The 13,790-nt window shown below is 53.0% G+C and overlaps 1 protein-coding gene across 3 annotated transcripts in view; it reads right to left on the reverse strand.

Moving 5' to 3' along the window:
• The window catches only part of NECTIN2 (nectin cell adhesion molecule 2), a 33,204-nt gene extending 23,813 nt beyond the window's left edge, over positions 1-9,391 (reverse strand). For 2 of the 3 annotated variants that reach the window (XM_027515517.1, XM_027515516.1), the window contains exon 1: positions 8,991-9,297. In XM_027515517.1, the coding sequence (XP_027371318.1) occupies positions 8,991-9,081 (91 nt within the window). In that variant the 5' untranslated portion in view covers positions 9,082-9,297. Of the gene's footprint in view, positions 1-8,990 lie in introns of all 3 variants that reach the window. The other variant, XM_027515518.1, reaches the window with a different exon arrangement.
• Between the last annotated feature and the right edge of the window lie 4,399 nt (positions 9,392-13,790).

A 13,790-nucleotide genomic window follows, 5' to 3' on the forward strand; every position in this document is an offset into this window, starting at 1 on the left:
TTTCATTTTTTTTCCTGCACAGTTGTTTCTATAAAACCTACAACCCTCTAAGCCTGTTTTTTTTTTTTTTTTTTCTATTAACAGCCTTATTGAGATTAATTCCCATTTATCCATTAAAAATGTACGAGTCAGTGGCTTTTCATGTATTCACAGGAGTTGTGCATCCATCGCCATAATCAAGTTTAGGACATTGTTATAATGCCCCAAAGAAATCCATGTAACAATCATACAGTCAGTTGCACCTCCCATCGCCCAGTCACTGACAATCAGTGATCTACTTTCTGTCTAGAGACTGGCCTCTTCCGGGCATATCACATAAATCAAATAAAAAAATACGTGGCCTTTTGTGTTTGCTGTCTTTCACTTGGCAGTGTTTTCAAGGTGTACCCAGGCAGTAACGAGGATCAGTGCTTTGGTTCCTTTTTATGGCTCAGTAATATTCCACTGTACAGACTGACCATGTTTCGTTCATTCATTTAGCAGCTGATGGACAGCTGAGTTGTATTCACCTTTTGGTGATTATGAACAAAGCTACAGTGAACATTTCCATGCCAGTTTTTGTCTGAATATATGGCTTTTATTTCTCAGCTCATCGTTGGTTTTCTGGCTTTTAATAAAAACGAACATAAAAATAAATGTTTCTCCAGAAACTTCCACTGGTGGTCCAGTGGCTAAGGCTTCATGTTCCCAATGCAGGGGCCCAGGTTCAATCCCTTGCCAGGGAACTAGATCCCACATGCCACATCCCTAACTCTAACCCTATGACCCAGCGCAGCCAAATGAATGCATTAATAATTTATTTTTAAAAAAGGCGAATTTTTTTTTACCGTGCAAGGCAGTAAAGCATGGGGGACTGAGAGCACAGACTGCGTGCCTTCAAATCCTAGCTCTGCCACTTACTGGCTGTGTGACGTTGGACAAGTCGTTTAACCTCTCTGTGCCCCAGTTTCCTCAGCTGTAAAGGGGAGGGTAATAATGGTGCCCACCTCCTAGGGGTTGCTGTTTAAGGACTAAAGGATGTTTGTTGAGCACTTAGCACACAGGGCCCCAGGAAGTGCAAGATCAGTGCTTGGTAAATAAACATAACCAGCTAAGTATAATTACAAGTAGCCCTTGACACCCAGCTCCGAGGCAAAGGCCCATGCCCAGCTGCCCTTGACCGAGATGTGAGGGGAGGCATGTGTGCAGCGGCTGGCCTCCCACAGGAATCCAGGGAACATTAACAGTGACCCTAGTGAGAGGGTCCCCAAGAGAAGGCAGGACCCATCCTAGGCACTGCTCAAAAGAAGCCATCAGTCAAGGCCGTGTGACACACATATCATCTCGTGGAATCCCTACATATATCTTGCAACTCAAACCCAGGGGGGCCACCTTGAGATGTGGGCATCCTCCCCTCCAGAAGGACCACACTGCAGAGTGTCATGTGTGGGACCCTGGAGCAGATGGCTGGGGGATTCCTGCTGGCTCTGTGCCCTCTTAGGTGGGTGACTTTTTTTAAAAAATATTTATTTATTTGGCTGCACCAGGCCCTGGTTTCAGCATGTGGAATCGTCCATCTTCATTGTGCCACATGGGATCTTTAGCTGTGACATGGCAACTCTCAATTGCAGCATGTCGGATCTAGTTCCCTGACCAGGGATCAAACCCAGGCCCCCTGCATTGGCAGCATGGAGTCTCCCAGCCGCTGGACCACCAGGGAAGTCCCCGGGTGACTTTGTTTTGAGCCTGATTTCCTCCATCTGTAAAATGGGAATGTTTGAGCAACCCTGTAGGGTCCCTGGCGACAAGTCCATGACATGATTTTCTCCCATAGGTTCCTCAGAGGGCAGGCACAGCAGGTGAGTCAAGTAGGGGCAGACAGCCACATGCTACCGACAAAGTCCAGCTCCCTCAGTTACTTTTGGCTCAGGTAGCATAGTTTCAGAAGTGACCTAGCAGCACAGAAAGGTCTGGAGGTCAAATCCAGACAAAAATCAGGATATGAGACCCTGGGGGCAGCAGTTGGGTGGAGCTGAGGCAGGGTCGCCCCCTTCCCTCAAGGTGCCAGGACCCTGCGTGGCTCCCAGAGGCGCTGAGGATGGGACAAGGGTTCCCAAGGGCTCTGCCCCCTTTGAGCTGGGTGAGGAGGGATGGGAACTCAGTCAGGGAAAAAACACCCAGGCCAGTGTGAGCGCAGAAGAGATGAAGGGTGGGGATGAGGGTTTAAGTTTTCTTCTTGAGGTAAGTGGGAACCATTGAGGGTTCTTCACTTGGAGAAGAACTTGACTAAAGCAAAGATTGAGAACTTCAAGGGCTTGAGTGGTAGAACCTTCCTGCTAGCCATTCTTTTCCAGCCTGTGCCAACCAGTGGGCAACAAATAGTTGCTCAACACGGTGACCCCAGGTACTAGAGAGTCAGTCCCTGAGGACGGGGATTTATCTATCTTGTTGCTTACTGTATCCCTAGAGCCCACACCAGGGCATGGGTATAGTAGGTGCTCAATCAATACTGTTGGGGGAAAAAACAAAAAACAAAAAAAACTGTTGAATAAATATCAAGATCTGTTCTGGCTGTACATTTCACAGATGTGTCAAGATAAGTCCTCCAGGAGTTGACATTCCAGGAGAGGGGAGAGATTGCACAGACAGTCGGTGGCGGGGTGGGGCAGGGCTGGGGCTGGAGGGGAGGACCTAAAGCAGGGGCCTGACCCAGCCAAGGGGAAGGGCAGGAGGGCTTCCTGGAGGAGGAGACCCTTCCCAAGGGAAGCCAAGCTCCAGCCCATGGAGCTCCACACCTTGCCTGGGTCACTGGGTCCCTTTGGGGACTCAGATTTCTTGTCCTAAGGAAATCCTGTGGCTGCCAGTTGCCTCTCTTCTGGGGAGTTCCCTGGTTGCCCAGTAGTTAGGACCCAGGCTTTCACTGTCATGGCCTGGGGTTCACACCTCTCTTCTGAGGGAGGTTGTCCTCCTGCAACTCAAGTGGCCCTGGTAGCTTCAGAAGATTTAAAAAAAAAAAAGCAACAAGAAAAAAAAAACCCCACTTTTGGGGATTTCTTGGCAGCTTAGTGGTTAGGACTCTGTGGTTTCACTGCTGAGGGCAGGGGTTCAATCTCTGGTCGGTAAGCCTGAAATAAATGAATTAATTAAATAAAAAAAAAAACCCACTTTTAGCTTTTTGTGGGGCAAGCTTCTCAGGAATTTCTTTTATCACCAATACTTTGTCCTGGATGGCCATACACCCTTCCTCTTTCTGACTAGCTGGCCCTCATCATCCCCTCACCCCGAACCCATTTCCCCATCTCACACACCAGGTTTTCATGACCCTCCTGAGCTCCTGGAGGGCAGGAATTCTTTGCCTGGTCTTGTTCACAGGGTTACACTCGAGACCTGCAACAGAGACCTGCTCCTGGTAGATGCTCCATATATGTGAAATGAAGGAGGTTCTAAAATTCCAAGGCTCCACGATTCCCATTCTAAATGCCTCATTTTGAATGAATGAATAGCATGGTTCAGCCCCCATATGGTTAATGGCCCATCTTTTCGGTCTTTCCACCTCAGTAAAAGGTTTACGATGGAAGCTTTGGAGTCATATCTGACTCCACTTTTTCTCTCTCAACCCCCATTGCAATCCATCAGGAAATCCCATCAGCTTCTTCTTCAAAATATATCTTCAAGTGGACCAGGTTTGACCCCTGCATTACCCGTATCTTGGTCTAAGCCAGTGGCATCTCTCCCCTAGGTCATCTGACACACACCCCCTCCCTTGCCATGAAGGGCTGCAGGTGCCCCCTGCAGTTCCCACACGCAGAGAAGGGTCTTCTTCTATGGCTCTCTCCTCACTCGGAAAATAAAAAAAGCTCAAGTCTTTATAGCAGCCCACAAGGTCCTGTGTGACCTGTGCCCGTGCTCTTTCTGACCTCATCTCTCACCCTCTCCCCTTGGCTCACCCTGCTCCAGACACGCCATCCTCCTCACCATTTCTCACACATGCCAGGCAAGTCCCACCTCAGGGCCTCTGCACTCGCTGTTCTCTCATCCTGGAATACTTTCCCCTCCCTCGCTCCCTTCAGATCTTTGCTCTGGGGCGTTCCCTGACCACCCTAATGATGAGAACAGAAATTCCCTTGACACTGCTTCGTTTTCCTCATTGCACCTGATGTCTTTTACCTGCTAGAACATTAGTTCTCGGGGCAGGGATCTTTGTCTTGAAAGTGTTAGTCCCTCAGTCATGTCCAACTCTTTGTGATCCCATGGACTGTAGCCTGCCAGGCTTCTCTGTCTGTGGAATTCTCCGGGCAAGAATACTGGAGTGGGTAGCCATTCCCTTCTCCAGGGGATCTTCCTGACCCAGGGATCAAACCCGGGTCTCCTGCATTGGCAGGCAGATTCTCTATCATCTGAGCCTTGGTTCCTGCTGTATTCCCAGAGCCTAGAGGCGTACCCGGCACACTTACAGCTGTTACAGAGCTCCAGAAATGTGTTGAGTGAATGAATGAGGTGGAGATGGGGAAGCAACAGTGCATTAGATGACAGAGGCTGAGGCTGAGTTAGAGTTTGGGCTTTTTTTTAGGGGCACTAGGGAACCATAGAGAGTTACAGGCAGGGGGAGGGACAAGGTTAGATTTGTGCTTTAGAAAGAACCCTCAGAATGGACTGGGGCCAGGCTTCGGGGGTCAGGGCAGTGGGGATGGAGGATGAACTGGATTGGAAACACATTCAGAAGTTAGAACAGTTGGGACATGGAGGCTGACCGGCTGTGGGGCAGGGGTAGGTGGTGAGGGGAACGAGGTGTATTGGCTGATGCCCAGATGTTTTGCGTTTCAGGCAGAGGCGGGAGAAATGAAGCCAGGAGGAAGGTTGGCCTGGAGTTCAGACCCTAGTGTCCAGGACACTGTTGGGCGAGAGCCTGTGCCCTGACCTTGGCCAGAACATGGTCAGCAGCACAGTGGGGGAGGGTGTGGCTGTGGGAACACCAGCCGCCCTCAGCTTTCCTCAGCGAGCCAGGCTGGTGACAGCTTCATGGGGTGTCAGCTGGGTCCCCAGACACATTTCCCCTGCCTGTGGCCTGGCATGCTAGGCTTCCTGTGGTGGCAGGGCAGGGGCAGCCCAGGGCATTGTGTGAGCCCAGGGGAATCCTTTGGGCGGGTGGGGACAGAGACCCAAAGCCTGAGACCCTGAGATCTGGGGAGGGGAAATCAGGGCTGAGAGGAAGGGGCTGGGGGCCTGGACTCCTGGGTTCCTGCCTGCCTGGCTGGCTCCTCCCAGCTTGGCTCACCCTCTCCAGACCTACAAGGTATCATAGACCTGCCCTCTGACCATAGAGTGTGGCGGACGCCAGCTGGCCCTCGAAGGCCAGCGTGCTTGGAGTGCCAGCCTCAGCTGCTGCCTCAGCTACCTCCATAGTTAATTAATTGCATCAATCATGGTGCCCACCCCCACAGCGGACATCCAGGAGCCGGTTTGGTGGAGGGTGGAGAGGGGGGAGGGCGGGGGGGGGGGCGGGGGGAGGGCGGGGTGGGGTAGAGGCAGGGGGCGGGTGTTGTTGAGCAGAAGCAGCCAAGATATTGGGCTGTCTGGGTCTGCATATCCTCACCTGCCTCCCCAGCCCACCTCTCTGATGGTGGTCATCACTCAGCTTGGAGGATGGTCATCATTCCCCTCCCTGGTCTGTGATTTTCTGCCTTTCTGCAGGGACTCCACCCCTACTGAAGGTCTCCCCTGTGGAGTCTGATGCTTCTGGGGGTGACTCTCTAGGACTGTTCTTCCTGGCTGAGCCCCTCAGACAGAACCCCACCCCACCGCTCTGCCCAGGCCGAGTTTACACCAAAACACTTCTGTCTCTGAGACTCTGGCCCTCCTCTTGCAGGTCCTGTCTCTTTGATCTCTTGTGTCTCTGTCTCTGGTTCTTAGGGTTCGCAGTCTGCCCCTCTGTGTCTCCCAGGAGTCCCTAGTCTCTGCTCTCCGTGTCTGTCCGTCTGTCTCTCTCTCTCTAAAAGTTTTATTGAGATACAATTCCCATACCATATGATTCGCCCATTTAAAGTGTCTAGTTCAATGACTTTTAGTAAATTCATACATTTGTGCCTCCATGACCACAATCAATTTCAGATCATTTTCACCAGGCCCAAGAGACCCTATCTGTTCTCATATTCTCTTTCTTCTGTACTCCAACATCTGAGGTCTGGATCTTTTGGGTCTGGGAGTCTCCTCGTCTCTGGGATCTGGCTCCCAGCACCGATTCCTGGGGTCTCTAATCTCTCCAGGTTTCTGGTCTCTGTCTCTCAGGATCTCTGTTTCTCCATGGCTCTGACCCTCTGCCTCCTGGGTCTCCCCATCTCTGCATGTTTCTCCACATCCCTGCCATACTTCCTCTTCGCTGGGCCATCTTGCTGGGTCCCCTTTTCTCCTCCTCCTCTTGCTCCATTTCTCAGCATCGTTGGGACATTAAAAATGTAACAGCGTCCCTGGTGGGGGCAGGGGAGCTAGCCAGCCTGCCCAACTCCCTGTCCCTCCGGTGTCTACCACCCCCCGTGGCCCCCACATGCTGAGGCCTTGAGGTTGGCCTGTGCTCTGACCACCCTGGGTCATCGCATCACCATCACTGACTGGCTGGGGTCTTTTGGGCCCCCACCCAACTGTCACAAAACCTCTGTCTCTTTATGCTGTTCCTGCTTTTCTCAAGATGTCTTCCCAGCTCCCTTTCCCCTGCCCCCCACCTTCTCTGCCCCCATCCCTGTGGCTGGATTTCATCCCCCATCTCCGTTCCATTTCTACATGTGTCTCTGACACCGTCCCTAAATTTGTTTGACACCCTCCCTCTATTGGCTTCTGTCCCCATGTGTGGATCTCCAGCCTCTCCCTGAATTCCTCTTGACCCTCTACTGCCCCCCAAGATGTGGGCAGACCCACCCCTACTTCTCCCCTGTCCAGTTCTCCTTCCCTAATGAGAAGAGACAGCAGGCCGGCAGTCCCCTCTCCTCCCATCCCCCTCTGCTACGTGGGGCTGCCTGGCTGACATGGATGAGCAGTGAAAGCCGGGAGGACTGGGGAGGGGGGCTGGCCCGGCAAGAAGCCCAGGTGGTGCACCCTCATTCCTCGGAGGCCAAGGAGGGGGAAGTCAGAGGAGCCAGGGACAGGGAAACAGAGACGGATGGAAAGGAGAGAGAGAGAGGGTGAAAAAGGAGGAGAGAAAGAGCTTGGAGAGAGATTAGAGAGCCAGAGAAGCAGACAGGGAGAGGGTGAGAAATGGAGAGAGGAAGAGGGGGAGAGAAACTGAGGGAAGGAGGGGAGGAAGGGAAGGAGGGGAGGAAGAGACCGAGAAGAGGAGGAAGGGAAGGAGGGAAGGAAAGAGGCAGAGATGAGAGAGAGCAGGGCACAAAGGCTCAAGGACGGAGTGTAGGGAAGGGGGACGCTCTCCTCCTCAGGCGCTAAGAGCTTCCTCCGAGGATCAGTGGGATCTCTGAACCGGCCCTCCCCCCCAACCCCAGTGTCCCTGCTGGGATGGAACTGTTATCTCAGTTTTCCAAAGAAGGGAATGGAGGCTCAGAGGCACTTTCCGGAGCCCACCAGGTAGGGCAGAGCCAAGAAAGGCTCTGAAGTCTGAAAACTGGCTGAGGATGCTGGGAAAGTGGCTTGTCCTTTCTAAGCCTCTGTTTCCTCATCTGTTGAATGGGAACAGGGACTGGACCTGTCCCTTAGGGCGACTGAGAGCCTTCTGCGAGATCACGCACTGATTTTATCTCACTGTTTCTGACGCAGAGGGAGAAACAGCCGGAAGGAAAAGTCTGTGCCCCTGCTCTGGGTCCAAACTGGGAGACCATTCAGAGACAGGCTGGGGGAAGAAAAGATCTAGGGCTCCCGCGAGCTCCCTCGCACTTTCTGGCAAACGTTTGTGAAACTCCAGTATCTATCGTGAGTTTCTAGCTGGGAATAAACAACCGGGTCACCTGCAAAGGGGCAGGGCGAGAGCCTCCCTCACCTGTTTCCTCGCAGCCCCTCCCTCTCCTGGGGATGCACCCCTCCCCTAGGGGAGGTGGGGCAAACAGCAGGAGTCGGGGAGGGGGGCGGGGAAGTGGGCACAGCGGAGGGAGAGACCGCGGATTAGGGCGGCGTCTCCTCACGTCCACCTCCCGCTGCGGCTCTGAGGACAAAGGCGCGACGAGAGGAGAGATGAAGTCCCCGAAACCGGGAATCCGGAACGGGGAGCCTGGAGAGCTCCCGCCCCCGCCCTGCCCTGGCTCGACGAAAGTGAAACCGGGAAAACTTCCCCTGGGATGTCCCCGCCGATCGCTCACAAGGAACGGGAAAGGTCCCAGACGGCGGGACTCTGCCTCCTTAGTCTACGCGGGACACAGACCGACCGAGCCTCCAGCTTTCAGACAGGGCCTCTGGCTCTTCATCAGATCTAGAACCCAAGAGACAGGGTTCCTACCCACATTTATATCTGAATTCCAGGACATTCCAATGCCTACAATTAAACCTGGAGCCCAGGAGACAGGGCCTTTTGGCCTCCTCTCCCCCCAGTTCTGTCTGGGACCCTAGAGACAGACAGAGAACCCTGCTCACAATCTGGAACCCACAAGTTCGAGCCCTTCCTGACTCCAGTTCCACCAGGACCCCGGTAGACGGAGCCTCTAGCCTTCATTTTCCTTGGGACCCAAGAGATAGAGCCCTCAGCCCCTATTTTTTCTGGGGCTCAGGAGTTCCTTGTTTTCTGGGCCCAGGAGTCAGAGCCTTCAGCACCCTGGGGCCCGGGGTTGGAGCCCTTAAGCCCTTCCCCAGGTCGTCCGAATTATCATTCTTGGCCCTGTAAGGGGCCCAAAGTCCGAGCTCCCCGCCCGCCCCTCTGAAGACATCTGGCTCCCTGCCCTCAATTCTCCCCGGGCCTCAGACTCCCAACTCTGAGAGAAGGAAAGATGGGGGTAGTCTCGCCTGATCGTAGCGACCCTCCTGCTGGGGATAGGGAAAAGGATGGTTTCGCGCGCGGCGGGTAGGCGTCTGCGTTCTCTCACCGGTTTCCCGGAGCAGGAGCAGCAGCAACGGCAGTAGAGGCAGCGTCGGCGGCGACAATCTCAACGGCCGGAGGGCTGCGGCCCGGGCCATGGGGGTCCCGGGGAGGGACTGGGCCCGGGCAGGGGCCTGAGGGCCACTCTGCGTGCGCCAATCGACTGGGCAGACGAGTAGGTGCCTGAGTGGCTTCGGCTGCCGGCCGGTTCCCGCGGCGCTCGGCTTTCTCGGCTCTGCTGCCGAGGTCCGGTTCTCGGGCTCAGCGCCCCTGGCCCTTAGATTCTTTCTGGCTTCGGACTACTTGACGTCACAGGATCCACCCCCTTCCTCCCCTCCTCGCGGAGCCGATCTGGCTCCGGCCACGCCCCCTCAGGCAGGTCAGACCCCGCCCCCTCCTGGGATTCCATGTCTGTCTCTGCCCAGGATTCTACGCTTGCCCCGCCCCCCCAGCATTCCTCTCCCTCCCCTTCCCAGGATTCTACACCCGCTGCTCCCCAGGATTCTAATTTCGTCCCTCCCAGGACTCTCTGATCGCCGGCCTGCATGCCCCAGAATTCTCTCTTTGCCCTCTCCAGGCAAACCCCGCCCCTTAGCGCTATAGCCACGCCCCTTTACACCTAAATTGCCCTCGAGCCCCGCCCCCAGCCTAATGGGGCAAGTACCGCGCTTCCGACTGTCTCCGCCTCCACGAAGTCCCGCCCTCAGGCATGGCCCTACCCATTCGTTCTCCCCGTAGTCTCCCCTGCCCCTCAGGAGTTCAGTTTGTCCAGGCCTCTGCCCCGCCCCCTTTAGTATTGGATAGGGCCATCTGGACACACATGCGTGAGGCACGTGGTTTCCTATAGACCCGCCCCTCTGGAGCCCCGCCCACATGTTGAGACTCCACCCCCTTCGCCGCCTGGCGTCTTCCCCAGTTCTCGCCCCGTGCTCACTGTCTTGTCAGGTCTGTCCGCATTCTCAGCCTATCCTCATCTCTTTCTAATCTCTGCCTGAGACTTTAGGAGTCACCGCGTCGTGTCTTTTTAGATTCCTGTCTTTTAGTGTCTCTGTCTTTGTGAGTCTCTCTGCCTTTTTCCGTCCCTGTGTTTATCTCTGGGTCTTTCAGTTTTCACGTTTCGGTGTCGCATCGTGTTTCTGGTCTCTTTCTTCCTGGTGGTCTTCCTATCACTGTCTCTGTGTCACTTGGTTCTTGTCTTTTTTCATCCCTTTGACTCTGGCTCTGTCTCTCTCGCTCCCTGCATCTGTGTCTGTCCTGACCCCTGTCACTCTGTGGGTTTCTATCTCTGTGTCTTTCTCTGTCCCTGTGTTTCTCGGTGAGTTTCTGTGTTTCTTTCAGTGTCTCTGGTTTCTCTCTGCGTCTCTGTTGACCTCTCTCCATCCCGCAGCCCGCTGCTCCTGCATCTGGTCCGCACCATCTCCTTACTGCAGCCTTCCGCCAGGGGGCAGCACAGACCGCTCCCAGCGGTCGGCTGGCCCTGCGGGGTTGGGCTAGGTCGGGCCTCCAGACTTGACTAGTCCCTCCCCGTGTCCTTGTCCCACTTCTCCTATCTTCCCAACCTCCTCGCGTCTTTGTGTCTTTCGCTCTGACTCGGCCCCTTTGTCTCTCCCCGGCGGCTCCCGCTTCTCCCCTCCCCCACCTACCTCTTCACATTCCTTGGACTGCCCGGGGGAGCTGGTGAGGCCGCCCAGCGTGTAGGGACGAGGGCGGCAAGCAGGAGGCTGAGGGAGACGATGCCGTTGAGCGCTTGAAATCCCTTGGTTCCAGTTCCTCGAAAAAGGAGCTGATCAGCTGGGGGCTGATGCTTCGTGCCCAACCAAGAGGACCCCCATAGACTTGCCCTCCCTTCCCACCTGCCACACACCTGAGTTTTCCTACCCAGAAGTGCAAGATCTTAAGTAGTGGAGACTGTGATTGACTGGCATTCACATCTTGGTAATAATCCTGTTAATAAATGTATTTAGCACTGACTATGTGCAGGGTGCTAATCCAAATGCGCTGTATTATCTCAAATAACCCCCCACAGCACCCTATGTGATGAGGAAACTGAGGCACAAAGAAAGAAGTGACTGGATCCAAAGTCAAAGAGTTGGCTACTTGTCAGTTGGTGGTAGTTTAGTCGCTAAGTCGTGTCTGACTCCTGCGACCCCATGGACTGTAGCCCGCCAGGCTCCTCTGACAATGGGATTCTCCGGGCGAATACTGGAGTGGGTTGCCATTTCCTTCTCCAGGGGATCTTCCCAACCCAGGAGTTGAACCTGGGTCTCCTGCATTGCAGGCAGATTCTTTACCAGCTGAGCCACCAGAGATGCCCACTTGTCAGTTAATTCCATACAAAAATCACACGAAGGGAGATTTCACGATCCCCATTTCTCTGAAAAACACACAGAGCATAGAGTGATTATCTGCCCCCATGCCTCCCAGCAAGGAAGTAGCAGGCTAGGACCTTCCCATGGTGTCTCTCTCAGCCTGGCATGAGGTCAGCTGGACAAATACAGTCATCACCCCCCCTTATCTGCGGTTTCAGTTACCCCGTGTCAACCCCAGTCCAAAAATATCAAATGGAAAATTCCAGAAATAAAAATTCATCGTTTTTTAACCATTCTGAGAGGCATGATGGAGTCTCGAGCCCTAAACATAAATCATCCCTCTATCCAGTGCTTATACACTACCTGCCTCTGAGTCACTTAGTAGCCGGTTGCATTATCAGATGGACTGCAGTGGTGTCATGGGGCTGATGTCCAAATAACCTTCATTTTATTTAATAATGGCTCAAAGCACAAGAGTAGTGATGCTGGCAATTTGGACATTCTCTTGCTGTGCCTTATTTACAGATGAAAGTTTGTCACAGGGATGTGTATATAGAAAAAAAAAAACAAACACTGTATATGTAGGGTTCAGTACGATCCACACATCCACTGGGGTCTTGGAATGTATCCCCTAGATAAAGGAGAACGACCGTAGGTGCATAGTAAATTCTCTCTAGAACTCTCTGTCCTTCTCTCCCCAGTCTGGGGCCAGACTAGAGGGCCAGGATCTCTGGGGTTAGTGCCAACTTTGTTACTGATTTGCTTTGTGAAATTCTGCCCCCTTCCCCCATTCCTCGCTTGGACAAAATAACCAGTCCCCAGGGAGAGTTTCTCCAGGAAGTCCCCTCCTTAGCACCCACTCTTCTCCAAGCCTGTCAAGGAGTATGCTCAACTGTCTCCTGGCTCTTCTTTGTGAGCTGGGGTGAGCCCAGGAGGTAAGCCCCAGTAGGCTGGAATTTCATGCCCCTAGTCACATACATAAGGGGACTTGGATAAACCTGAGCACTCCCTTGTGTGTTTGTTGACAGATGACTGGGTGAGTCTCATACCTGAGGAGTTGACTTCCAGCGTCAAGGAGTCTCAGAGGTGACACTTTACTGAAGAGTCATAACCACTAGGAGGTAGGGGTACAGAGCCAAAGGCTTCCTGACGGAGCTAGGGAGTTGATGCTAAGTATTATATTTTACCTGCCCTTTAACCAGTCAGTCCTAAAGGAAATGTGTGCTAAGTCGCTTCAGTTGTGTCCGACTCTTTGCGACCCTATGGACTGTAGCCTGCCAGGCTCCTCTGTCCATGGGGTTCTCCAGACATGAATACTGGAGTGGGTTGCCAAGCCCTCTTCCAGGGCATCTTCCCAACCCAGGTTTTGAACCTGCATCTCTTATGTCTGCTGCATTGGCAGGCAGATTTTTAACCACTAGTGCTAACAGGGAAGTCCATTAAAGGAAACCAACCCTGAATATTCACTGGAAGGACTGATGCTGAAGCTAAAGCTCCAATACTTTGGCCACCTGATGCGAAGAGCCAACTCATTGGAAAAGACCCTGATGCTGGGAAGGATTGAGGGCTGGAGGAGAAGGGGGCAACAGAGAATGATATGGTTGGATGGCATCATCGACTCAATGGACATGAATCTGAGAAAACTCCAGGAGATAGTAAAGGACAGGGAAGCCTGGCGTACTGTAGTCCATGGAGTTGAAAAGAGTTGGACATGAATGAGCGACTGAACAGTAACAAAACCTCTTCCATACTAAGCCCTTATGGTTCAGAGCGAGCCTGGCCCAGTCCTGGCCAATCAGAGCATTGGGTCCCCTGGCCTCAGGGATTGGTTCAGGGATGGGGGTGGGACTCATTCCTGACCAATGAGAATTAGCCCTGAGATGTTTGCTTGAACTAATAGGGAAGGGACACCTCTTTTGATGAGGGTTACTAAACTGGCAAAACACTGGTTCTCTAGGTGCCTCCAGAGATAAAAGAAACTGCCTGTGTATGGAGGACAGGAGAGCTGAGAAATGGAACAGGCCAGCTTTCTGATGAGACTATTTAAGCCCCTGGATCCAGCTATGCCTGAAAGTAGTCAGTCTTTGACCTTCCTGGTTATATGAATGAATAATTTTCCCTTTTCATTTACACAACTTTTTTTTACTTCAGTTTCTTTTTTTTTTTTTGTCATTTGCAACAAAACACATTTTTACTAATAAAATCTGTATGAGTCCAGAGGTGGCACAAATTCCAGTAAAGTTCCAAGGACAAGGAGTGTTGTTAGTTGTTGTCGTGTCTGACTCTTTGCAACCCCATGGACTGTAGCCTGCCAGGCTTCTCTGTCCATGGGATTTCCTAGTCAAGAACACTGGAGTGGGTTGCTATTTCCTTCTCCAGGAGACCTTCCAGACTCAGGGATCAAACCCAGATCTCCTGCACTGAAGGCAGATTCTTTACTGTCTGCGTCACTAGGGAAAATTTGTCAGAAATCTTAAAGATGTCCTGGCTTTGAAGGA

Source organism: Bos indicus x Bos taurus, chromosome 18, assembly GCF_003369695.1.
Source record: "Bos indicus x Bos taurus breed Angus x Brahman F1 hybrid chromosome 18, Bos_hybrid_MaternalHap_v2.0, whole genome shotgun sequence".
NCBI lineage: Eukaryota > Metazoa > Chordata > Mammalia > Artiodactyla > Bovidae > Bos > Bos indicus x Bos taurus.